The sequence below is a fragment of the Poecilia reticulata genome, chromosome 20 (assembly GCF_904066995.2).
Source record: "Poecilia reticulata chromosome 20, P_reticulata-male-v2, whole genome shotgun sequence".
Lineage (NCBI taxonomy): Eukaryota > Metazoa > Chordata > Actinopteri > Cyprinodontiformes > Poeciliidae > Poecilia > Poecilia reticulata.
In genome coordinates, this window is record NC_088849.1 from 14,919,258 (window position 1) to 14,944,645 (window position 25,388).

Here is a 25,388-nt window from a genome sequence, read left to right on the forward strand (position 1 = left end):
GAAATCAAATTTCATTATTACTAATTTTTGTGTCTGTGCTACACGTTTTTCAATTAGTAGATAGCAGTCATTGCTAGCTTAAAAGTTACACCAAAACAATTTGATTTTCAAATAGAATAAGATATCTTAAGTTTTGTGTGTGGAGTTTACTTTATGTGAGACACTTTAATTTGCATTAACATAATAATTAGCAGCAGTTTGTTTCATAAGCCAAATTGTGTCTTAATACTTTCTGCTTTTCAAGCGAGACTTTACGATTAAAAAGGCGGTTTTCATTTAACTTTGATTATTTTACCCTCATCTTAGACTCGCAGGTTGGTTTTACACACAAATCTTAAATTTACGAAGATGACAGCTCTAGATTTCATCTTTCCCATAAATAACTAGTAATTCTTAATGTTATCATATAGTTTGGCTTATCGTTGTTTAATTATACTATCTCCTTCAGAACGGAACACAGCCTAACAGGCTAAATTCAGGACAAATTTTTCTAGTGACGTTAGGGGTTCAGGGTTGACAGTCTGCCGTGGTAGTGTGGCGGCTAAGCTAACTGAATCCTTCGCTACATGTGGAGGGTAGAACGGGAGGCATCCCTGACCCTTACTCTGCTAAATTTCTTAACTTGTACCCCAGACAACGCCTAAGTCAAGCCTAATATCAAACAGGGATAATATCTGTGTAAAATGAAAGGGTGAGTCTAAGCTTTTTGAGTCACGAATATGTAGCTTAGCGCGACTAAAGTTTTTCATGCCTGTCTTTTTTTTCTTAAAAAAAAAAAAGAGACAGGCATGGGGGACGACGACGCAAACTAGCCAACTAAGCTGAATCTATACAAGTGTATGGGGGATATGAACGACAAGACAGCTAGTGAAACTGCTCTGTTGCGGTTGTTTTTATCTTAAGCCGCTTTTCTGTTCGTCCACACCGCTAATATGCTAAGCTAACCAGTTAGGTGCTACTAGTGGGAGGCTGAGTCAGGGAAGCCTCAAAAGCGAAGCGAAGCTAAAAAGACAGAACGGGAATATCCTGATTTTCTATGGTTGCTGCGTCCTTCTACTTTACAAAAGCAGACAAATCACTGAACTGGTTATTGGTATTAACTGTACTAAATGCGTGTTCTAGTTGGACAGTCACCAGTACGTTAACCCAACTTCAGCTTTTTTAGTGTAACTCGATCTGTCAAAGTAACAGGAATGAAGTTTGCATTTACATATTGTGCTGCTCTTAATTGTACCATTTGTGGCTACATTTTCAAATGACACATGGACAAATTACGCTAAGCCTTGATAATTAGGAAGACTGGATTAAATAAATGTTATTGAACATTCCTGTGAATAACACACGTGACACGAGACCCTTTCTGCACTTGCAGAGGTCCTATAAATACTACAGTGGAACCTTTACAGAGAGACAGTTCTGGGTTAGAGTCTTCTGCTCATTAAGCAAACCTTGGAACCTTGATGTAATATATGCGATTCTAAATGAAGCTACCAGTCGAAATTTACTGTAAAAATCAAAACTACTCACTGTAGATGTAATTTGTCACCTGTAACACAACATATTTCTGTCCATTTTTAAATGTTGTTATAAATCAAGATACAAATATTCTCTCCCAAGTACAATTTTCTGTCCACACACACTTTATCAACATTACTTAAGTTTGCAGATCACAGTTCTTTTCTTAGCATTCTTTTTACCCCTTTATTAGTATGTTTTAAGTAAAATACTCAACAAATATTTGGAAGCATATCTGTATTTTAAAATTAATTATACCGAGTCCAGCCAGAGAGGGTTAACAGAATACTTTAGGTACTCAGAAGGGAAGAAAGAAATTGAGTTGCATAATCATGTCGCTTCAAATTATGTCTTTTGTGGGTTTGATCTATATAGCAAAAATGTAAGACACAATCCTGCTACATGTACCTCTGTCAGCTATTTGACCGTCTTGCTCTTGTTCCAGTAGCCGGATCGAGCTGGGGGATGTTACGCCTCACAACATTAAGCAGCTGAAACGCCTGAACCAAGTCATCTTCCCTGTCAGCTACAACGACAAATTTTATAAAGATGTGCTGGAAGTTGGAGAGCTCGCAAAGCTAGGTAAGATATATCTCAGCAGGTTGTCAGTAGGCAGTAGCTTAAAATCACCCTCTCCATAAAGCTTGTCAGCAGAAGAAAAGCATGAAGTGCATTCAAATGTTTTCTGGTAGTCGGTTGTGGACATTAGAAAACCCAGTGGACTAACACCAGCGGATGACCATCACTGATGGGGAAATTCCCTCTGGACTTGGAGCAAACATGGTTTCTGGGTCTCTCCACTCTTTATCCAGACTCTGGGACCTTGATTTCCAAATAAGATGCTACATTTTCTTCCAACGCCTTTTCCTTTCACTAAACTTTCTATGAATACACTTGGACACAGCAACCCGTGAACAACCAGCTTGTTCTACAATAACATTTTGTGCTTACCTTTCTTGTGGATGGGTGTTGGTGGCTGTCTTCTGGACATCTGTCCAGTCAGCAGTCTTCCCCATGACTCCCCATGTAGCCCACTGACCCCTGAGTGAGAGGCCATTTAAAAGCTCAAGAAACCTTTGTGGGGATTTGAGTGAATTAACTGATTAGGGAGCAGTGGGGAGTAGCTTAAAATCACTACTGCCATGAGTTCTCTCTGTTTAACTTTTTCACAATTTGAAACATTTCTGACACTGAATTTTGGGTTTTCATTATATTTAAGCCACAACCATCAAAATTGCAAGAAATAAACATTTCAAATATATCAACATGTGTAATGAGTTTCACTTTCTGAAGTGACTGACAAAAAATATTAAACCTTTTCACAATGTTGTACATTTTTGAGACGTATCTGCATAACTTCCTAAATGCATACTGTTTAGTGTCCATGCCTGAGGCAGTAGAGTAGATTATGGACGTTAGGTTAAATGTATATCGTAATATAGTAGTAATCCTTACTTTTTTGTCTTCATGAATGTGTTTTCCTGCCTATTAATATAGTATTAACATTATTTTTGGGTTTTCTTTGCCTTGCAGCATACTTCAATGACATTGCAGTGGGGGCTGTGTGCTGCAGAGTGGATCACTCTCAGAACCAGAAGAGGCTGTATATCATGACCCTTGGGTGTTTAGCACCCTACCGTAGACTTGGAATTGGTAAGAGGCTCCATTCATGTGTAAATGCTGCTGTGACTCATTTTGGTTTTCTGTATCGTTTTTGTAAATTTGAATTTTATGATTTTATACTAGGCACAAAGATGCTCAATCATGTGCTAACCATCTGCGAGAAGGATGGCACTTTTGACAACATTTACCTGTAAGTGTCTTAACGCAGGAGAAGTTGAGGGTGTTTGTGATGTTTGACGTTTAAATGTTTTTGACTGAGGATAGATGTACAAGGGATTTGACTGTCTTTAGTTCTTCTTGTATTTGGTCTAAAGTGTTATTCCTTTCACAGGGATTGAAGCGTAATTAAAAAACAGATTCCTCCAAATGTGCTAACTGCATCTTTCTCATTCCACAGTCATGTGCAGATCAGCAATGAGTCAGCTATCGACTTCTATCAGAAATTTGGCTTTGAGATAATCGAAACAAAAAAGAATTACTACAAGAGGATAGAACCTGCAGATGCCCATGTGTTGCAGAAGAGCCTGCGCAGTCCATGTGCGCCACCCAGTGGGGAGCTTCAGAAAGTAGAGTAGGGGCGCACACAGCTTTTTTGGGGGGAACAAAGAAAAGCATGTGTGCCCATCGACGCAGAAACAGAACTGTGACAGATGCCCCACGGTCAACACATCCAACAGTTTCTTCAAAAGGATGCTAGAAAGAGAAAACAATTTTCCAGTATAAAAATTGCTGCATTTTTTTTGCAAAGGTGATTTTTTATTTTATTTTTATTTTTTTATTTTATTGTTCCCCATTATTACATGCGGTTATTTGAAAAGTGACATAAAACTCTTGTTATCCATAAATTGGTTTCCAACGTCGAAATGCCAACACTGAACATTAGTAGACACAGTGACGGGGGATGGTGTTCTGTTTGCTAAATCGTTCCGTTTGTGTTTGAGTTGTTTTTATGCGGTTATCAAACCTGATGGGGACATATCTATATTTTTGGAAAAAAGGAAGCGGTGAAAATGTTTGCCAGACCATCACTTAGCTGGTCAATTTGGAGTGTTAGCTGGAGCTGATCCGTTGAACAGATGAGACCGTTCTCTCGCTCTACCTGAACCCTGGGATTCACGGGAAGTGAACAAGACCAGTTTGTTCATGCATCCGGATGGGAGGAGCAGAAATGTTTCCCCTCAGCACGGACACGGGGGAGGCTGAATGGTTTGGTTGTGGTGGAAAGATGTTGGCACCACTCTTGATTTCCAGAGAACTTTATTCTCTAGGTTTTTAATTTAATTACCCTAAACTTTTTTTTTTTTCTTCACACTTACACAGCAAACGGCTCAGAGGTTCCCCTGGGTGTAAGACATAAAATTAGAAATGCTTAGGTTGGGGGGGGGGGAGCCAAACAAGAAGTCCCAGTATTGGAGAGGTTCTGATAGGTACATCCCCTCTCATTGACTTGCAGGGGATGTATCAGTAATTGACTAAATGGATTTGATTTGGCATTAGTAAATTTATTTGCTTAAGGTGGGTAAATATTGATTTCTTAAACACCTTTGGCTCCCAGTGTACTGACCTTACAAATAGCGATTTCTTCAAACTTAGGAAGTTTTTGTTATTGCACCCTCATGAGTTTTTATGCCGTTCTTACGGTTTGGAGGTTTTGGTTGGATATAGATTCTTAACCCAGAAGAAGCTCTGACCCTGTGCATGCAAGGAGAGTTGTTCTCTCAACTGTAGTATACGCATGTTTTTGCTTTCTTTGAAAAATTTTATCTTTTCTGGAGCTCTATATTGTAAGACTTTTTAACGTCTAAATAAAGGAATTACTATTTGCAGTAAAGTTTTATTTTTTTCTCAGCTTGGTCAATTTCCTTTGCTTTGCAAATTGGATGCACCTCAGATCGATTTACAGATCATTGCAGAAGTGTTCTGTCTACACAGTTATGCAGTGTGGAAGAAAAAATGTACTCAAAAATCTAAAAAAACAACAACTTGGTGACAGGAAGTAAAATTTGAGCTGATATGGCTTTCCGAAATGGACAATGACCCAAAGTGCCATAATGAGAATAGAGTCCATATTTTGTAACAAAGTCCTGATATCTGTCTGGTGTGTGAGCATAGCAGCCTACAACCAAAACTGACTGTTAAACCAGTTCCATCTGGAGGAATGAGCTAGAATCCAGCAAACTTGTGAGAAGCTTGTGGAAGGAAACCTAGAACGTTTGAAAATACATGTACACTTATAAATAAATATGACATGGGATTTAACTAATAGAAATGATTTTGATAATTTGAACTGATCTAAAACTAGTTCGGTCCATTTAAATTCAGATAATAAAAAGTGTCTTAATTTGGTAAAAGTGTGCTTTCAACTGTAATATAGGAATTTGAAAAAGTATTTCCCCTCATACATATCTACAACTTTTTCGTAGCGTAGTATTTATGATATAAAATGCATATATATATATATATATATATATATATATATATATATATATATATATATATATATATATAAACCCTTCACGATAGAGGAGGTACACATTTTACATGTATCTAAAAAACTAATGGAGCCTCACTAGACACGAACTCATACAGTGAGGTTTTCCTTACCGTTTCGTGATTGGTTGAGACTTCTTACACTCGCGATTCCATTGGCTGTCTCGAAGGTACAACCCTCCTCTGCACGGATTTAGGTGTATCTAGATTGTTTTGAGAGATGAGCTGAATGCTCTGCTAGCTTAGCTCCTAATGTCTAAGTTGTTACTGGAACATATATTCACCACAATGCCGAAGTTAGAGGTTGGTGGAATTTACGTTTGTTGTACTACGCTTAGTTACATGGGACGTAAATTATTTCGTTTTTAATTTGTCCAATAATTATTTAGGTAACGGTAAGCTAAGATAGCTGTTTGCTAACTAGCTTGTTTAAATGCTCAGGTTGATAGCTTTCTGCTATTTAAGTGACAGAACAGACGTTTGAACGTCATCTGTTGTCGATGTGATTATGTTGAAGTAGAAGTAGAACATTTGTTTGAACGGTTTGTCAAAGAAGCTGTTTTTATGCAGAAGTTTAAATGTTATAGCATTTAGGTTTGCAGTAGAGCTAGGTTACTCTGCACTAGCATGTTAGCATCCAGTTGCTCTCCAGGAAGCCCAAATGTAACATAGGAGTTGTTAATACGTAGCTGTTGATGATTACAGCGTTTTTGTGTTGTGTGCAGGACGGGAACAGACCGGACTTAAGGTCCAGTTGTTGAATGCGTTAACTGGCACCTTTCACCATTCAGGCAACTGTTATAACAGGATGCCAGAGATGACTGAAACTCAGACACCTGGTCGAAAACCCAAGTGAGTATGCTTATATACATATGAACATGTTAAGTTTTAAAGAGAATGGGGATATTCAAAACATGGACAACGCTTTGCTTAAATAGACAAGCTCCCCGTTCTTTTGTCTTTTATTTATTCTTCTTCTTATTATTTTTTTTACAAAGAATATAAATATAATACATTGATTCTGTTGTTCTTTTTCCCTTTTTTTTCTCATAATATAAGAAAACGTTCCTCTTAAATCCTTTAGTTGAAAATTATCCTCCATTGTTTGGATGATTTGTTGCTCAACAAATTGTTGTTCATTTGATTTAAAACCATTATATATGTCTTAAATCACAGTTGTTATCACAGTATCAGTGTTTGGTATATTGTAATGGCAAAGGATAACAATTACCAAAACAACTCTGAAGTGATTTGAACCAATCTCCAGTCCGTTTTAAAAGTTCCCGAAAAACATTGACCATTTTTAAGTTGTTTTATTGCTTATTCATTTGTCTGTCAGCCCATCAACTGTACCTGCTTATCCTTTATAAACCTTTATTAACAAAAATAAAATTTTAACAAATGTCCATTGAGTTTTTTAAAAAGTGTGCCCTTTTTATTTGTTTCTCTTGATTGAAGTGTGTCATGACTTTAAAGCCAAACTACAGGCTGATCTGGGATTGCTTTGTACAGATGCACCCCAAGTTCATATTCATCCTGATGTTGATGGCGTCCCCTTGCCTAACTTAAAAAAAAATTACTCCAGACATGTTTATATTAATTTATTCTTTTTTCTTTTGAAACAAATGCACCAAAAATCATATTGCCCACCTATAGGTGGGAAATAAGGTTATAACCTTTGTAAATATTTTCAATGCATTATCAATTGTTCTCTTTTTGCAGAAAGAAGAAAAACAAAGAATCTCATAATGCAGGTAACATCATGTCTGCTACTTTTGAAACTTTTTAAAAACTGCTAATTAATAACAGTTGAGCTATAGGGCTTTTTTTTTTTTTTACCTAACATTTAATTGGATTATAAAACCTACTTTCTCTTTGTTTGTGTTTGCATATAGTTGAGAGACACAGAAAGGAGAAAATTAATGCGGGGATTAATCGCATTGGAAATCTTCTGCCGTGTTCTCAGGCACTTAAACAGGTAAATAGCTGCTTTTTATTGTATTACAGTCATCCATGTGTCTATCTAGTACAGTGTGCATTTTTTATTTTATGTCAATGTTCTGTTTTTAGAGTAAGAACATGATATTGGACCAAGCTTTTCGCTACATTACTGAGCTGAAGAAACAAAATGATACACTGCTTCTGGACGGTGGTGATAAAGTCCAAGGTCAGGGTTTTTTTGTACTTTTTTTTTTCATGAACTTTAAAAGGATCTTCTATTTATCTCGCAACCCTCAATCAAGTCTATCAACAGCAAAGTGACAGGCTGCGCTTGAAGTTTTTATGCATGCTAACAATAATTATAATAATCAAAATTATAACGCTATATGTTTACTCAGCCATGTTTCTAAAAGCAGCATGTGGGACGGTGTCTGGAATCTTTTAGATGCATCTCTGGTCCAACATACCTGAGGCTGAATTACCGCCTCAGTATGCAGTTAAATTCTCCAGAGTCCTGCTAATGACCTCATTATTTGACTCTGGTGTGTTGAAGCAGCGGCATATGTAAAAGTTGCAGGGCACCCAACCTTTGAGGGAGCAGGAAGAATTAATGGCTTATCCCAGGGGTGTCCAAAGTCAGTCCTCGAGGGCTGGCGTCCTGCACATTTTAGTTCTCCCCCTGGTGGTAGTAACAACCTTTTCAGCTTGTCAATGTTCCCCTTAGGCTTCTAACGAGCCATTACTTGATCCAGGTGTGCTAAACCAGGGAGAGCACCAAAACATGCAGGATGCCGGCCCTCGAAGACCCACTTTGGACACCCCTGGCTTATCCAGTCCTACCCCTAAAAATCGCATCTATTAAAAAAAAAGAAAACCACTGCACAGTTATGCTCCACTTGATGTTTATCAATTACTTAAGTATTTATTTAAAAATACAAATGCCTGCTTTGTCTCTATGTAGCTGAGGAGATCCGGAGACTGCGGCGTCAGTTGGATGAACTGAGAAAGGAGAGCGCTCACTACATTGAGCTCCTCAAAGCTCATGATATTAGCCTTTTAGAGGACCCAACTATTCACTGGAAGGGAAAGCACCGCTGTGCCAAAGTGGCAAAAGTGACTCCTACCCATCAGCTCCCAAAGAGAATTGTTGTTTATTCCAATGGCAATGTGATCGGCCCTTCAGAGAATCAGGCAAGCCCGGGAAAGAACTCCTCTGAAGCAGTTCAGCCACCATCTGATACCAGATTGCAAGTTAATGGAGCTCTACTGCAAGTCAGTACTACTTCTACCACCCCTGCACTGCTCCCAGGCTCAACCACGACACCCTCTCCTTCAAAATCAGGTTTGAGGATGTTGGAGCAGTGTGTGGTTGAAACACCTGCTGTAGGCCCTTCTTTGGCGCCGTCTGTGTCTTACATAACCCTCCAGATCCCTGCAGCCACCACATCCCTGCTCCAGCAGGCGCAGCCCGATCCCCCGCCTCAGAGCATTCCCTTAGTAGCTAATTCAGCCTCACCACATACCACTGAAAGCACTGCGCAGTCTGTGTCCACACGCACTACATCTACCCAGACCATAACCTCTGCATCATCGGGGGGTTCCTCTTTGGGGACACAGGACACTGCCATCAGAACTGTAAGCTACACTGCAGTTCCTGCCAATCAAACTGTTCTTAGGGCTGGAGCTGCAGGCAGCACACAGACGACCTGGACAACATTGCAGATGGCAGGAAACACAGTGCAACCAGTTTGCCAAAGTTTGTCTATGCCAGAGGTTAGCAGTACCACCCAGACGGTCCAACAGGTTGCAGTATGTTCTGTGGGCAGCAGACCCTCTGTTAATCCTGTTCAAATACAGCTGCAGCCACAGGCGCCTGTACAGCAGGCACCTATCACAACTCATATCCCAGCTAATCCATTCAAAAGTACCCCTCAACTACAAGCTGCAGTTCTAAACCGGACACAGCCTCAATGTGCGGTTGTACCCCAGTCAGCCATAGTGCCGCAACCAGCTGTGATCACTCAGCCTCAGCCTGCGGTTCTGCAGCCAGCATCATTGGTTCCTCATCCTCCAACAGCCCTTATTCCACAGCCTCAGCAAACCCTGGTTCCTCAGCATCAAGCTGCTGTGCTACCCCTTCTGCAGACCATGCAGGTTCTGCAGGTCAACCCAGCCGGTGCTACCGCTGCAGCGCCAGGTGTAACCGCACCTCAGAGCACGAACAATCCAAGTGTTGTCATCCTGCAGCAGGCCAGTGCCTGCCCCACCCAGCAGGTTGTGAGAGAGGACATTTCGAATCAAACGCCTTGTCAGCATATAGTGATCATCCAAGCCCCCAGTCAGGCTGTGCCTGCTCCTCAGAGCTCCCAGCTGAACATTGGCCCTCCCTCTCTCCCTGCTGTTTCCACTCAAACGCCAACCACAACCAGTTCAGTGACTGTCCCTCCTTTACAAAGTGTTGGGGGAAAGCAGCTCGTGCATATCCTGCCTCGTCCCACCCAGCCAGAGGTGAGCCATCCTCTGCAGGTCAGCCAGGGATGCTCCTCTTCACCAGTCTCCACAGCCCCACAAACAATCACTGTGAATGGCCAGGTGTTTGCTCTGAAGCCAGTGAAAACTTCTGATAAAGGTGGCTCCCAGATCGGTCAGAGCACCCTCCAACTGGTACAGCCCACCACCACTGAGGAGCCCACTACTAATGTGGCCCTCAACAGTTTAGGTGCCCTTAGCAGTCTGAACCAGAGCATATCTCAAGGCCTCCCTCGGTCTTGCCAGAGCAGTGGTCTGCTTACCCCTACATCATCAGTTGGTGTTACTGCACCTGCACCTGGATCTGCACCTGCACTACCTGCTCAGCAGCTGCAGGTTCCGTCGAGGATAGCTGCCAGCACCTCTAAGCTTTCAGGAAAAAAGCCCCACGTTGTTGTAAACACAAAGAGAGTGGTAGCTAAAAGGACCAAACCTCCCAAAAAGAAAGAGCTCAGGACTGCACAACCAATTCCTCTCAAAAAATCTTCTAATGCTACTGCTAAAGAGAGCCAGGCAGTTCAAGATAAAGCATCTCAAGTTTTACAGTCCTCAGCAAACGTTCCACCAATGGACACCACAATTACAGATTCGCAAGATGCTGTAAGCTGTGCAGCATTGGGTCAGGACACACAGCAAATGATCGTGTGCAGTTCATCCAGCAACTCTGTTGCATTTTGTCCGATGCAGGATAAAAGCTCTGTCTGTGCATCTCAGAGTAACTCGGCTGCACCAAAGGTCGTCTGTGAAACGCCCATCAAGCCATCAAATGGCTCAGCTTTAGCAGTCAAGAATAAAATTACTCTAGTTTCTAACAGCAGCTCTGCTGTAACCAAACCTTTGGTGTCCGAGGTTAAACAGGTAACTGTTACTACTACAACTACCATAATGCAAAGCCTGCCAGCTGCTGCTTCTTCTGTTGCTAAACAAAATAAACCCACAGTCACCTCTGCAGTTTCCAGTGACCCTCATGTAACTTCTGCTTCTGATTCTAGTTTGTGTTTGCCCCCAAACTGTATTCAGTCTACTGCATCAGTGACTCAGAATACCAACACAGTGCAACCTACTGTTCCCCAGAAATCAAAGATCCAAGATCAACCATCTTCTTCTCAGCCCACCACTTCATCTTCTTCTCAGCCCACCACTTCATCCTCTTCACCCACCACACCTGTCATCTCATCACCTATACCCACTGATTCGGCTCCAGCCGCCTCTATTACAGTTTCCACATCAACTATAGAAATTAAGAAAAAGGCTAGTACTGCAAGAGCTCCTTCACAACATACTGACATGAACATTCCCCCACCTTCCTTGTGTCGAACTGCAGAAGTCAAACCAACTCAGACAACGAGGATTGACAGGGATGCTCTGGAGGAGAGACCTTCCACAGCAGCAAGAAAAGAAGGATTGATTGGGGTGATGTCTGAAGCTCCCTTAAAGAAGGACTTTGCAGTGTCTCAACAAGTTTACACAAACCTGGATGACCAGTCAATGGAGCAGAATATGACTTCCAACAGGCAGACTGATTCTCCAATGACCACAGGGGGAGCTGGTGGTAGAGGATTCTCTGTCGCATCGATGCTTCCTCAAGGCCATAGCATCGGTGTGTCTTCCGGCTCCTTTGGATCATTTGCGTTTACATCCGAACAAGCGGAGATGCTCGCATTGGCGATGCTAGAACAAGACAGCCCAGAGAGAAGAAGTGGAGGATGCTCAGGGGACAACACTGTTTCAGCTACATGGGACTCCCCCAAAACCCCACCAGTGTCTTCCAGCAGAGACAGAGGCTCAGCTGGGCAGCCGGGCAAGATAACCAAACTGATGGACCAAGGTGCGTCTAAACACCATGATGTGTCTGTGAGTGGGCCAAACAGACATCTTCAAAATATTGCTTGCTCAAAATCTCAACCTCTCCCTCCAGGACAGTCTCAGAGTTCAACCCAAGGTGGGACAGCTGCTAGCCTCAGTGTTAACAATCTGATCAGATCCAGCTCCAATCACCAACCCTATCCCAGTTCTCCCAGTCTGACCACCCAACAGGGGTCAGCTCCTTCTCCAGCCGGGACATCTACTCATATGTCTCAACCCTCAAGCAACGCCATCTCAACCTGTTCAGGCACTGCCCACGTAGCAGAGTACGCCACCTTGAAAAATAATGCTATAAGAGGCCCACCTGGAAGTGTGGTAGGTGAGCGACATGGGAAGATCATCTCCAAAAGACAAGCCCCAGAAGAAGCGATGTTAAATGCAGGAAAACGACCAAAGCCTTGCCCTCCGCCAGGTAACGCAGTGGGCCATATGGATGTGAAAGCACCAGACCACAGTCAGATGATGCTGGGACAGTTGCCGTCCACCTCTGCAGCTGTAATGACTAGGATTAATTCAGAAAATGGAGGCCCTCTTTTCTCATCAAACTCCTTCATGAGCCCAGTCGTGCGCCCCATTGATGGTCACTGCCCCGTTCAAGGTCCTCCTGAGCAGAACCAGTCAGGCGGGCTTCATCTGCCACAGGGTCACCCGCAGCATCCTGTTAGCCAGCCCAGTCAGCATCTGGGAGGGAACCTTTACATGAAACAGCAGCAACAAGAGCAGCAGAGACACCATTTATATCATCTGCAGCACCACCTGACTCAATCTGACCCTGCACAGCGCCACTCGCTACACCAGAGGGCGCTGCAGGAGCAGCAGCAGCAACAACAACAACAGCAGCAACAGCAGCAGCATGTCCAGAAGAAGCGAGGAATCGTCAGAGGGAATCAAACTGGCTCACCTGCTGGCTTGCAGCAGAAGCAGCAACATCACCTGGAAAAGTCTGGAATTCATCAGCATTCCCATCAGCAGCAGTCACAGCATCCACAGCAGTCCCACCAACAGCCTCAACAGCATCAACAACCAACACAGCACCAAGCGTCTCATCCACAACACCAACAACAGCAGCAGGGGCACCAGCAGCCTCCCCAGACTCAGCATCAACAGCAGCTACAGCAGCAGCAGAACTCTCATCCCAGACATCCTCAGCATTTACAGCAACAGATTCAACAGCAGCACTTTAGGCATCAGGACAAGACATGCGAGGCCCAGTCAGTGGGATCCAGGGCCCATCACAACAGCCACCTGGCTCAGCAGGACCACCTCAAGGTGGGTATGGGTAGCATGTTACTAATGTGTAGTTTATGATCATTTGTTTGAATCTGAATGAGAAATACTGCTAAAGTTCATCCTCTAAATTATGAATCTTGCTTTTGATTAGTAGCACCTCTCACTTTAGACGACGGAACCTTTCTTTCATTCTTTTGGCTCTTTCATTCTTTCTTTTGCTGTCTTCCCTTAGCAGTTTTGCTCGTTTCTTTCGGTCGCTCTCTTTCTTCTGCAATTTATTTCAACCTTTCTTTCTTTCTTTTGAAGCAGGGAACTTTTACTATTAAAAATGTAAGGGAACCCTGAAATTTGCTGACAAAAATCATTTTTATTTATGATTTCTTGTAATATGCAGAATTTCATCCTTATTTCATATTTACTAAAGAATATCTTATGACATATTATCGCCTTCTTTTTGCTATGTAGTAAAGATTTTTGTGTCTTTAACTTGTCGTCCTGCAGTCTGGTCAGGACCATAATGCTATGCAGAGGATGATGAGCTCTAGAAGCTTGGAGCAGCAGCTCATCTCTCCTCCCACCAACACGGTGTCGCGTTCATCTGAGCTGGCCTGTGCTCCGTCTCGACAGGAGCGTCACCGCGTGTCGAACTACTCTGCAGAGGCGCTCATCGGTAAAAGCTCCACTAGCGGGGATCAGCAGCAACGCATGGCTCTCCATCTCCAGCCCAGTCGTGGTGCCACCCAAGAGCAACCAGACCTCCGCAGCTACCTGGACACATCGCGAGGGAAGGCTGGCATTGTTCACAACCCTCAGAACCGCCTTTCATCTGACCATTCTACATCCGCTGACCAACGTATATCTGAGTGTCAGTCCTTCAAGGCGATGGCTGGTGGAGGGGGAACGCATCAGCTCGGCAGTTTTGAAGCTCAGGTCTCTCGTGGGAGTGACATGGCCCCCAAGTCGGTACCCCCCTCTCAGCGGGGCCCTCAGGGACAGCAGCAGGGAGGATTCAGGATGAGCGTCGGCCCCACTGCAGACGTAAGAAATCGTGGCAGCTACAGTGGACCCCATCCCGGCCCTCAGGGAGTCCAAGTTGGTCCTGCGCTGCCTCGGGAACAGGAAGGCTGCCACCAGAGTTTCATGCAAAGCCTCCTCTCTCCACACCTTCCTGAGCAGAGCAACCATCAGCGAGCAGTTCAGTGTTGTCCCCCAGTGACCATGGAGTACAGCTGCATGCCTGGAAGTTCATCAGGAGACATCCAGGCCAAAGCCTCCAGTCCGAGCGTGCCTCAGTCCCAGAAGGCCCCAGCTATGCGACTCACAGAGGCCAACAAAGGCCACATTTCTCAGGTCAGCAGTAATATGCACGTAGGACCAGGCGTCCGAGCAGGTCTGCCCCACCCTCCGACCCCCCATAGCAGCTCTGAGCCCGGCCGCTCCTCTGCCATCCCCAGACCTCCCGTTGCCATCAGCCAGCATTCCCGACATATGCCCAGAGACGCTCATCCCGTCAAACTGAGACATCGATCGGGAGCGCAGAGACCCACCAACCCTTTTGAGGCCGAGGGCCATCTACCTCTGCCCTCAGGGGGAGGGGTCCTGCTGGGCCGGACTCAGCCTGGAGGAGAGAACCGCCGCACCACCATTGTGCGCTTGATGGCAGACAGCGCACAGGTTCCCAGTGACAACAATCTTGTTTCTGACCAACACCTGGCTCAGAACTTTGGGTTCCCCTTTATTTCAGAGGGAGGGATGAACCCTCCTCCCCCGATTAATGCAAACTCTACATTTATCCCTCCAGTGAGCCAACCCAGCACCTCCCGCACACCGTCCCTCCTCCCAGTGGAGCCCCAGAACACTTTACCCTCCTTTTACCCCTCTTACTCCCCAGCTGCCCATCCCAGCCTCCCCGGTGATGTCGCCCTCCAGTACTTTCCCAACCAAATGTTTACAAGCCCGAGCGCCGACAAGGCCAGCGCCCCTCCTCTCAACAACAGATTCAGCTCCATCCTCTCCCCGACGCGGCCAGTGGGGTTCGGTCAGGCCAGTTTCCCTTTGCTTCCGGATATGCCTCCTATGCCATCGTCTGGAATCACCCCTCACATCTCCAACTTCAGCCTCACCTCGCTGTTCCCCGAAATCGCCACCGGCATGCCCTCGGATGGCTCATCCATGCAGATGTCCCCTCTGTTGTCCCTGACCAACACATCATCAGCTGACTCTAGCAAGCAACCCAATCGTCCGGCCCACAACATCAGCCACATCCTGGGCCATGATGGCAGTTCAGCTGTGTGATGAGATTCAGTTTAATGCCTTTTTGGATTGTTGTTCAAGAGCAAACAATTGCATTTTCTGTTTGAAATGTGTAGTTTGTTTCAATGTTAAAGAAGTGATGAAGCACTTGATGTGAGGGGATTTGTTTACATGTCCACTCAGTTTCAGTTTTGTTTTGTTTTTCTCTCTTTTTGACATGCCTAATGTCAGAGTAATCATTTAAAATTTCCATAAGGCTTTTGAATTTTATGGAAATAAGTCCTGAATGCTCCTTTTCGAAATGTTGGTTAAACTGGTTCTGAAGAAAATATAAAAGTTTAGAACTTGAATTCCGGGTCAAAAGGAAACCTTCTGCACAGTTACTAATTTAATTTACTAACTTATCAGGTTGTACTGTACAGATTTTTCGAAGAGCTATTTTGTAAATACCAATATTTCATATCAAAGTTGCTAGATTATGTATTTGTAAATACAAAATTAATAAAATTTATAAGGATAACATTGTCATTTGAGTTTTCTTGTTTTCAGAATCCAGTTTTACAGAATTAGTATTCAAAAATTTTTTTAACTCACCTGAGTAGGCAGGAAAACTCTCCAGCAGTGATCTGCATCACAGCAGTTATGAATTAGCTTTTGAAAAAGATGCTGCTTCAAAGGCAGCGAAGAGGAGGCCCAGGATAACCTAATGTTCTTCATATGAACAATCCTTCTTTGCGTCATCTCTAGATGTTTGCTTTAGCTACCATACTTATTGATAACTAGTATTTTGCCTAACTTTAGCTTTTGTATACCATTTCAAACATGCTAATGTCATAAGGATAACTTTGTCATTTCCCTGCCTTTTTTTCTTGCTAACATGTTAGCATATTAGCTGCTGTCAACATAGATTAGCTAATGTTATGTTAACATGCCATTTGTAGCTTATTTGAGAACAACGCATAGATCTGAATATTGTATGACAAGTATATCAGGCCGTGAGCATAACACCCAACAGATAATGCGTACTCTTATTTACAGCATAATGCTGGCTTAGCTTGTTTGTCGTTCATCATTTTTCCTCTTACGGTAAATCATTTAAATAAAATTATTGTGCCGAGCATTACACACCAAGTGGTTAGTATATTATAGCCGAAACACCAGCTAATGAGTCGAAGCTAGTCAAAAGAAACAAAACACCCATAATTATTTCATAAGCTTTTTATTTACATGCAATAGTGCTCCAGCATGTGCAGAAAACAGCCTGCACTCTTTAGGGAGTGTAGATTCAGGATCTCCTTCATTTTGATCACTTTTATGTAATACTTTTTCCACTGACCTGTCAGGAAGGAATAATACTAACACCTGTCACAGCTTCCACACCTGGCAGTCTTTTGGTAACCAGCGAACAAGTAAACAGAAGTGGCTGCAGAGTAAAGTTCAGCTTATCGATGACTGTTATTTTCCAGAATCTCTCCCATTCAGTGATGATTTTTTTTTTAAAATACCATAAACTCCAACAAATAAATAACTATATACACAATATATAATCTCATGTACACTACTGAAAACAATGATTTTAAATTGCATACACGTGTTAATAGTTTGTTAATGAAAAGCAAAGTATATTACGTTACAGCTGTACACAATGGCAGTTTTCGGTTCTTGAGAACGTGATGACAGCACCTCATAATTACAGCATCTGATTGGAGAAATGGTCCCTTTGTTTCTGGTCTGCATAAAGCTAAACGCAATGAACATTTAGGAAGGGGTGATGTCTGCAAAGTGAGAAAGGAATGGACGGGTGAGGTCTGGACATGGAAGTGCTGAATAAATGGAAGTCGCTCTGGAAATGCAGACTCCCCTTGTCAAGGATGTAGAGTGAGCAGTTATATGAATTAATCATGTTTTTATATGAAAATACCCATATATACAGTATAATAACAATTATATGTACAAAAGCATAAATATATAAATATTCTAATACAAAAATAAATATATTCTCCTTTTTTTTTCCTATGTTCACTAAGAGTCTGTTATGCATCTGTGGTGTCTGACGTCCCTTCGTTCTCAGAGGACACTTCATTCGGGAGGATGTTTACTTCCTGTATTGTATCTTGGGATCGTTGCGTTGCGGTCGTGGAATAAGAGGAGGTGAAAACGCCGTCGTCCTCAAGTGACAAAAGACGGAGAGGTTCCTGTTCTGCAGGAATGAAAGAGAGCAGGTTAAATATTTTTAAGATTTCTACAATGGGCAGAATGACGCTCAAATCTCAATGGGTTATTTGCCACATCTGTTCCTTCCATATTAGAAGAATCCACACTTACTTTGAGTGATGTTTGGCGTGCCGTCGCCAAACCTAACGCCGCCTCCTACTTCCTGTGAGCTGAGAAATTCATGGGAAGATGGCAGAAGCTGATGAGTGGAGTCGTCAGGAGAACAGTGGCTCTGTTCCTGATGATCCGCCTCCCTGAGAAAAATATACATTTACAATGATAGCAGAAGGTTTTTATTTTTAGCTTTACTTAATGAAATGCCATTAGTTTAAGTGAATAATTATTAACCTGCTGGAGTACTGGTAAAGAGGCAGATGTCCATTTGCCTGTGGCAGAAGCGTGTTGCACTCCAAGTCACAATCCACTTCATCCTGCAATGTAAGAGAACATAAAGGTTTTTATTCAACCATAAAAGAATAAAACATTATTAGCAGTATCAGAACTGTTATAAAGTTTGTTAGTCGGCAACAAAAAAAGAACAGGAACTATTGCCAAATGTTTTTTGTGAAAAAACAAAAAACAAAAAGGAAAACACCTTTCTGTCCCACTCAAGTGAACAACCCTAGCCAGAATTCAAAATTAGTAAAAGCTTTGAGTTTATTATCTGGATTGAGATGCAACATTTAGTTATTTAATGAATGTGTTTTGGATGAAAAAAAAAATACACTTACAAGTACAAGTATTTCTAGTTTAAAATTAAGCTAATCTCAATCAGTTATGGCCTGTAAATACATTTGTAAAAACATTTTCTTAAATGTTCTCACCAGTATGTTGACACTGGCCTTTAAATGTGCATTTTTTTTTTTTTTACACAGCTCCTGAAATTCTATTACTGATTTTTGTTCCAGTGTACCACATGCCACTTCAGTCAAAGTGTTTTCACCTGCTGCAGTCCTGGAAGGCAGTGCTGAGCTTTTCCGTTCTGGATGTACTCTCCGTTAGCGGGGTAACGTGAAGGACTCATGTGAGAGTCCAGGGGGCAGTGTCCAACCAGGGCCAGTCCCTGCAGAGGAACCATGGTGTACTGACATGCCGACACCGGAGCAGCCACAGTTGGGAAGCATAAGTCTGACGCTTGCTCTGCAGGTAATGAAGTAACGAATTAGGACACGTGCAAAGGCAACAGCCTGTCATCAAAAACCTGAGGATCTCTGGGGAAAACTCACTCTGCTTGGCCCAGGCTCTCCAGAGACAGAACGGGATGAAGGCGACAATGATGAAAACAAAGGCTCCTAGGACGATACCAACGATGAGGTAGGGGAGGTCGCCAGGCCGTGGCACCAGCACGCCGGGGGCTTCAGCCTCTGGATCTGTAGGCTCCGGAGCCCGAGGTCGCGGGTTATTAAGTCGAGCTGAGGAAAAGATAAATAGAAAAGGCTTAGGAAGATCTTAGTCAGATAACTACATGTTCAAGAAAATCCAACAAACATCCTCTGTAAATCCTCTCACCTTTAGTTTCAAGGATTACTACGTTGCCAAACTCGCTCTCGCCCTTTTCGTTGAAGCTCTGCATCTTGATGTCGTACGCCGTTTCCGGCTGCAGGTCGGTGATCGAATGCCAGTACCGATCCCCCTCCACCACATCCTTCTTGTAGTCACTGTCATTATCACTGTCCGTTGGGCGGTAGTAGATGTAGAAACCATAGATGGGCGTGTTGTTCACAGGATCATACTATAGTGAGGAGGTAACGATTACAATGAGCTTTATACCAAACCCAGTTTCCCCGATGGATTTTTAAGTACATTTGCAGACTTAAATTGGCAAAGTTTGGACATTTCAGAGCCTCCCCGACGGTCAAAAATGTCTTTGGACACATACCGTCCACTTCAGGATGATCGTGGTCTCATTGATGGCTTCATTGTAAGTGATGTAAGGGCCATCAACGGGACGCTCGTGGGTTTTCCCACCCACCACAGTGTAGGCCTTGGAGGGGGCGCTGGGCGGACTGGAACCGATTACGTTCACGGCGACCACACGAAACTTATAGGACGTGCCTACAGGGGAGAGGAACGAACATTCGCAATCAGCGGCCCCAGGCTACTCAGACACTTAAAAGGCAGAGTGAAGCAGTTTTATGTTTTCTTTCTCAGAGCAAATGTTATGTTAATTGTAACCTAGTTATGTTTTGATTAATGGCAGTAATCACTGAAATGGCTTTAACTATACTCATTATGGTGATAAATTTACAGACCGAGGAACTGTAATTACGCAGGGCATCATCGTCATAATTGCATGGAACGACATCCGATAACTCCCCTCCTCCAAACCAACCTTTCTCCAGGCCCGTGATTTCCACAGACAGCCTGGATGGGGGAATGTTCTCCACCGCCGTCACCCAGTCCTCCCCGGGCCTCTTCACCTTCTTGTACTCCACCCGAAACGACTGAATGGGGAAGCCGCGGTTGCCGCGAGGAATCCAAGTCACGTACGCCGAGGTCTCCGTAGCCATGGAGACGGTGGGCTTATCGGGAGCTTCGGGAGCTGCGGAGGGCAGGGTAAGGCGGGGTCAAATATGTAGCGACAATATGGAAATAAATCACAGGAAAACAATGCAGCCTCAAAGTGCTCGACTTACTGAGAGCTCATCCTTCAGACAGAAATGCAAGAGAGAAAACTGTTAGAGGAGAGGGTTAGTAGCTGAGGTTAGTCCTAGCTTTGGCCTTCGATGTCATTAGTGCTGTTAAACAGATTTGTTGCGTTCGCAGGTAGAAGGCTTACGAGAGAGGCTTGGTGAAGGGACAGCTGGGGTTTTTGGTGGGTCGTTGGACGCTCCTTTACGCACTGAAGACAGAAAAAACAAAACTGTTTAGTGCTACAGATATTTTCTTAAGTCGTCTTAAGAAATAATGCGGATTTAATTTCATTTTGTTGTGAACAATGGGTTTAAAATGCTGAAATTGATTACAGTGCCTCATAAAAAGGGTTCATGCACTTTGAAATTTCACACAGTTTGTCACACAAAACCACAAACGACACAAAAAAGGTGCAGAACTGTTATGTGGAAACAATTTGATACACGGTTTTAAAAACGTTTTCACAGAAACAATAAAATCTACATATTTAGACCCTTATCCAAGACATCCCAAAATAAAATCAACTGCAGTCAATTAACTTCAGAAGTCCGCCTCTGTGTTGTTTAATCCGAGAATAAATCTCACGGTTCTGTGAAGACGTTAGAGGTTGGATGGAGAATATTGGTGAACAAACACAGTCATGAAGACAAAGGACCATAGCAGACAGGTCAGAGGTCAAATTGTGAAGAAATTTAGGCCTTCTACAGTGTTCAAACAAGGCTTGAAAATCTCAGAGCACTGTTCAATCCATCTAAAAACAGAAACCTGCTGGAAACTGCAAATCTACCAAGAGATGGCTGTTCATCTAAACTGACAGGTCAGGCAAGCAGAGACCAATAATCAGTGAAGCAGCCAAGAGGCTCAAAGTAACGCTTTGAAATGAACAGATCCACAGCTCAAGCGGCAGAATCTGTGAACACAGTGTATTATAAGGCTGGCGGGCCACCATGCTTTACTTGTGCCCCCACCAGGCTTAGCATTGCCCATTTATTTATTTATATATTCTAATATGTTGGCCTTTTTTTAAGACTTTATAGTTGGTGTTCAGATATTAATCTTCCAATTTTTCAATGACACGTGATTATCAAGTGAATCTTTTTCACATTTCCCATCAACTTTAAACATTTTTCAACTCAAAAACACAACAGGCCACTGGATGAATGACTGCCGGGCGCCCCGACCGCCAGGCTTAGCAAGTTTTCTGGGGGGAAACATTGTAACATCATGACTCAAGTATGAACACAAGGAACAAGCAGAAGGAGGAGCTCAGTCAGATGATACCAATATTGAATTTTTAGGCCAACATGGAAACAATGGAGTAAAACTAACACTGCCATTCCTTTGGTATAACATTGTAGTTCCAGCAAGGTTAGAAACCTTAGAAAGTTTAGGCAAATGGATCCCACTTCTGATTGGAAAGCCCCCCCCCCACCCATAAACTATTTTTTACTGAAGAAAGAATTACATGGGATTGAAAATATGTCAATAAGGTCTGACATGTGTCTGTCATACCTTTGCCAGTCCTGAAGGTCATCATGGCCGGCTGTCCCAAACCAGCACAATTCTTTGCAGCCATCTCTACTTCATACAGGCTGTCTGGCTGCAGTTTGGTTAGAATCAGCTTATGGAGGGAACCTGAGATACTTCGAGTGATCCACTCAGCAAGAGGGGGTCCCTCCTAGAAGTAAAAACAGGACTTGGTTAGAGAGAAAAGAGGAAGAGGTGCCATGTAGATTTAGTTTAGTAAGAGCCCTCGTTACCTTTCTGTATTTGATCACATACTCCAGCACAGGGGACCCTCGATCATGCCGAGGCCTCCAGGTCAGCTCATAGTAGTCGGCCTTGCCTGTTCGAGGCTGGCTGAGAATAATGGGGGCTTCTGCAGGTAATATTTGTCCCGGTAACGAGGAGCAGTCCAGAGGCAGCATGGCTCCGGCGGCCCCAGGCCTTACAGGAGGCTGCTCCTTCAGCACTTTATCAGGACTGAGGGGGCGGAAATTAGGGGGCAGCCTTCCCCGAGATGAAATCCCTAACAGAACAAAAAAACACACACACACCCTATCAAATCTGAAGGCTTCCAGGTACAGAGAGAAACCTCGCTGCGGAGCACCAATTTACAGCAGCTTACCGGTCGATATTGTGATGAGGCGAGCAGAGGCCTGCGAACTGCCCAGCCCGTTCTCCGCCATGCACTGGTACAGGCCATCGTCCTGAGAGCTCACGTTGGAGATGCGCAGCGCCCGCGAGGTGAGGCGGTGGCGGGAGGACTGAGCGAGGGGTCGGGCGTTGTGGAGCCACGTTACTGAGGGAGTGGGCTTTCCTCGGGCCTGACAAATGATCCGCACGGTTTCTCCGAACGCAACCTCCTGCTGCTGCAGCTCTATGGTCACCAGAGGAGGCTCTGCAGGAGGAATGGAACAAATGAGGGTTAAGAGTCTGTGGGTTTTATATAAGACACCTTAGAGCGGAAAGAAAAGGATATTTGGTTTTCCGCATTTTGCATTTTCAAAAACCTGAAAGAATTTTTATGTATTTAGTTCCGATACCCCAAAATGAAACCCGAGGGGGCACAGCTAATATATGGATGAAGGTGTTCCCGTCACGAGTTCAGAATTGAACGTTTTTTTAGTCTACATTCAAATCACTGAAACACGGTGGTGGCCATGTTATGCTGCAGGGCGTTTTTCTTCACAGAGTAAAAGAAAGCTGGTCAAAGGTGTCTGGAAAGTCAATATGGAAAGAAAACTCGTTAAAACCTCCATAGATGTTGAGACTGGGTGAAAAGTTTACTGCCCAGACCCTAAACACGCAGCCAGAGCTGCAATGGACAGGTTTAGATCAAAGAGATTCATGTGTTAGAATGGCCAAGTCAAAGCCCAGACCAAAATATAATTAGGAGTCTGTGGCAAGAAGGAACAAAGTGGCGCTCTTCATCTCATCCGACTAGGCTTGAGCTGTATTGCAAAAACCAAAAGGGCTTTTGCAATTGTTTCTGCAATTTTCAGGTTTTATGTAGTAAAAAAAATTTTAAATAACCTTTCCATTCACTTCACAATTAAGTTCTACTTTGTGTTGGTCCAGAGCATACAATTACGACGAAGCACACTGAAGTTTGCAACTGTTATGCAACAAAACATGAAAAAGTTCAAGGGGTGCAAATAGTTTTGCAAGTCACTGTACATATTAAAAGGTTTGTGTGTGCAGAGTGAGCCTAGACCCACTAGTTGATGGTTGGCTGCTTGTGAATGGGGGGTAAAGACAGAACTCATTACTGCTACAGCAGCGCTCTTGACTTTAATTAGAGCCAGCTGCAGAGAGACAAGCTCACAGCACATTAACACAAACATGCATGCACACTAAATCACTGTAAAAACAGCCATCCATAACCTAGACACGTTCAATCAAGTGCAGCTATAGAATAAAGAGCCCTGTCTCCAGCCTGTCTTCTATGCCTCTGCACACACACGCACACACACACAACTCTGTCTTGCTGCTCCGCCAAACAGGAGACAAAATAATAATTCCCAAACTCATGACCCAGACAAAAAAAATACAGCCAAATTAGCGAAAGACTCGGAATGCAATAAATCATCTGCTCACCAAACACTTGAACATCGTAGAGCACGGTGGCGGATCGGTCCGAGCCCACGCCGTTGTCCGCTCTGCAGACGTACGTGCCCGAGTCGCCCTCGCTCACGGCGTCGATCAGCAGGTTGCTCAGCAGAAAGCGCGTGTTGTTGTGAGAGCGCAGGTCCAGCCCGTCCTTCGCCCATGTGACCTGCGGGGTAGGGATGCCGCTGGCCACGCACTCCAGCACCAGCCGCTGGCCTTTGGTCACCATGATGGATCGGGGCGCCGGCGGGTAGATGATGCGAGCCGCTTCGGACGTGGAGCCTGAAAGAGAGACGGAGAGAGTCGAAATACGGACGATGAAACTGGGAGTGAGATGAAACATGCTAAATTAAAACATCGACGTATTTTAATCTTTGACAATTGTAAAATTGGAACTCTACCACCGTGCTGTTGTTACTGTGTTCTTACGGTAATAAGTTTTGATTTTTTCCTAACCAAACAAATTATGCATAGATTAAATCTCCCCGTTTTGCCTTGATGTCGACGTTCAAAACCGAGACTCACGGCGAATGCGCAGGCGATCGGTGGATCTGGACGTTTTGACCTCCTGAGTGACAGGATTGTAAGCGGCACACTTGTACGGCCCCTCGTCGTCCTGGGTGGCGTTGGCTATCTGCAGGTTCCCTGATGGCATGATGAGGTAGTTTCCTAAAATAAAAATAAAAAAGAGAAAATACATGCTGGATGAGAGAAGCCCAGCAGACAAAGAATGAGATCTACTTCAGTGGATCCAAGACCTAAAAAGGGCTCCTCATCTGGCTTTACTTCTGTTTTTAAACCATTGCATGAGTCGCCAAGTAGATATAAAATGCAAAAATCTCAAATTATTCAGTTTAATCATATGTCATTTGCTGAAAACTTTATATGATCCCCACCCATTTGCATTTATTGTGCTTTTGCTCCCCATTTTTACAAAATGGACCTGATCATGATGTCCAAACCAAAACCTGATCATCATCTGAGAATTCTATATTTTTTATTGTTATTATAATTATTATTATTATATAATACATGCATGTCACATGCATGTCATATGTTGCATGGCTGCATGTCATACGGTTAACGGCTGCTTTTCATTTCAGAAAGTTGGTTATGAAACAATCTTAACCCAGAAGCACAAACATGTGATTCACATCCAGTACTGGTTAAAGTGCAAAACCAATCACCAAAAAAAACAAAAAACAAACAAACAATAAAAACTAAAGAGCATAGCAAGGTTGCCAACTCTCACTCTCCTGGAGTGATGAGAGTTCTTCCATTTCTCACTCTGCCCAGATAAATCTCACTGAAAATGTGGAAAGCTGAGGACAGCTGTTTATGATTGCGTCAACACAATTAGTCAGTTCTCTTTAGAGTCCTGACTACCCTCTGTGCATGTTTGCAGTCTTTGATGTCGTTTCCTCAGGATGGCTAAGAGTTGAAACTTCCTCTCTGTCCCTGAAAACCTGCTAGTCCTCCCA

At 43.5% G+C, this 25,388-nt stretch overlaps 3 protein-coding genes across 5 annotated transcripts in view; 2 read left to right on the forward strand and 1 right to left on the reverse strand.

Annotated features, from left to right (window-relative positions):
- The first annotated feature begins 526 nt into the window (after positions 1–526).
- naa50 (N-alpha-acetyltransferase 50, NatE catalytic subunit) lies at positions 527–3,848 on the forward strand. Of its 2 annotated transcripts, none has more exons than XM_008396315.3 (5): positions 527–691; positions 1,961–2,097; positions 3,049–3,168; positions 3,262–3,328; positions 3,536–3,848. In XM_008396315.3, the coding sequence occupies exons 1-5, from the start codon at positions 684–686 to the stop codon at positions 3,711–3,713; spliced, it is 510 nt and encodes a 169-aa protein (XP_008394537.1). In that variant the 5' UTR covers positions 527–683; the 3' UTR covers positions 3,714–3,848. The 2 variants fall into 2 exon arrangements, with proteins under 2 accessions (XP_008394537.1, XP_008394538.1); XM_008396316.3 differs by having other exon boundaries at positions 1,964–2,097.
- A 1,922-nt stretch (positions 3,849–5,770) lies between these two features.
- usf3 (upstream transcription factor family member 3) lies at positions 5,771–15,967 on the forward strand. Its single transcript, XM_008396314.3, has 7 exons — positions 5,771–5,931; positions 6,354–6,480; positions 7,351–7,382; positions 7,524–7,606; positions 7,699–7,795; positions 8,531–13,233; positions 13,696–15,967. Exons 2-7 carry the CDS (start codon positions 6,437–6,439, stop codon positions 15,487–15,489), a joined length of 6,753 nt encoding a protein of 2,250 aa, XP_008394536.2. The 5' UTR covers positions 5,771–5,931; positions 6,354–6,436; the 3' UTR covers positions 15,490–15,967.
- Positions 15,968–16,649: 682 nt separating this feature from the next.
- Positions 16,650–25,388, reverse strand: part of boc (BOC cell adhesion associated, oncogene regulated) — a 33,564-nt gene continuing 24,825 nt past the window's right edge. For both annotated transcript variants that reach the window (XM_008396313.3, XM_081601472.1), the window contains exons 5-18: positions 24,433–24,576; positions 23,896–24,189; positions 22,424–22,696; positions 22,056–22,324; positions 21,808–21,973; positions 20,441–20,503; positions 19,994–20,203; positions 19,541–19,716; positions 19,171–19,393; positions 18,888–19,073; positions 18,605–18,801; positions 18,010–18,092; positions 17,773–17,915; positions 16,650–17,647 (exon numbers count right to left, since the gene is read on the reverse strand). In XM_008396313.3, the coding sequence (XP_008394535.1) occupies positions 17,481–17,647; positions 17,773–17,915; positions 18,010–18,092; positions 18,605–18,801; positions 18,888–19,073; positions 19,171–19,393; positions 19,541–19,716; positions 19,994–20,203; positions 20,441–20,503; positions 21,808–21,973; positions 22,056–22,324; positions 22,424–22,696; positions 23,896–24,189; positions 24,433–24,576 (2,594 nt within the window). In that variant the 3' untranslated portion in view covers positions 16,650–17,480. The remainder of the gene's footprint in view (positions 17,648–17,772; positions 17,916–18,009; positions 18,093–18,604; positions 18,802–18,887; positions 19,074–19,170; positions 19,394–19,540; positions 19,717–19,993; positions 20,204–20,440; positions 20,504–21,807; positions 21,974–22,055; positions 22,325–22,423; positions 22,697–23,895; positions 24,190–24,432; positions 24,577–25,388) is intronic.

What these genes read in the sequence shown, in the direction of transcription:
- naa50 (XM_008396315.3), top strand. An exon ending in CTACCGTAGACTTGGAATTG is followed by an intron (nt 3,169 to 3,261) that starts GTAAGAGGCTCC and finishes ATTTTATACTAG; the next exon opens with GCACAAAGATGCTCAATCAT. An exon ending in ACTTTTGACAACATTTACCT is followed by an intron (nt 3,329 to 3,535) that starts GTAAGTGTCTTA and finishes CTCATTCCACAG; the next exon opens with TCATGTGCAGATCAGCAATG.
- usf3 (XM_008396314.3), top strand. Translation starts at nt 6,437, where the DNA reads ATGCCAGAGATGACTGAAACTCAGACACCTGGTCGAAAACCCAA. An exon ending in GTTCTCAGGCACTTAAACAG is followed by an intron (nt 7,607 to 7,698) that starts GTAAATAGCTGC and finishes TTCTGTTTTTAG; the next exon opens with AGTAAGAACATGATATTGGA. An exon ending in CTCAGCAGGACCACCTCAAG is followed by an intron (nt 13,234 to 13,695) that starts GTGGGTATGGGT and finishes GTCGTCCTGCAG; the next exon opens with TCTGGTCAGGACCATAATGC.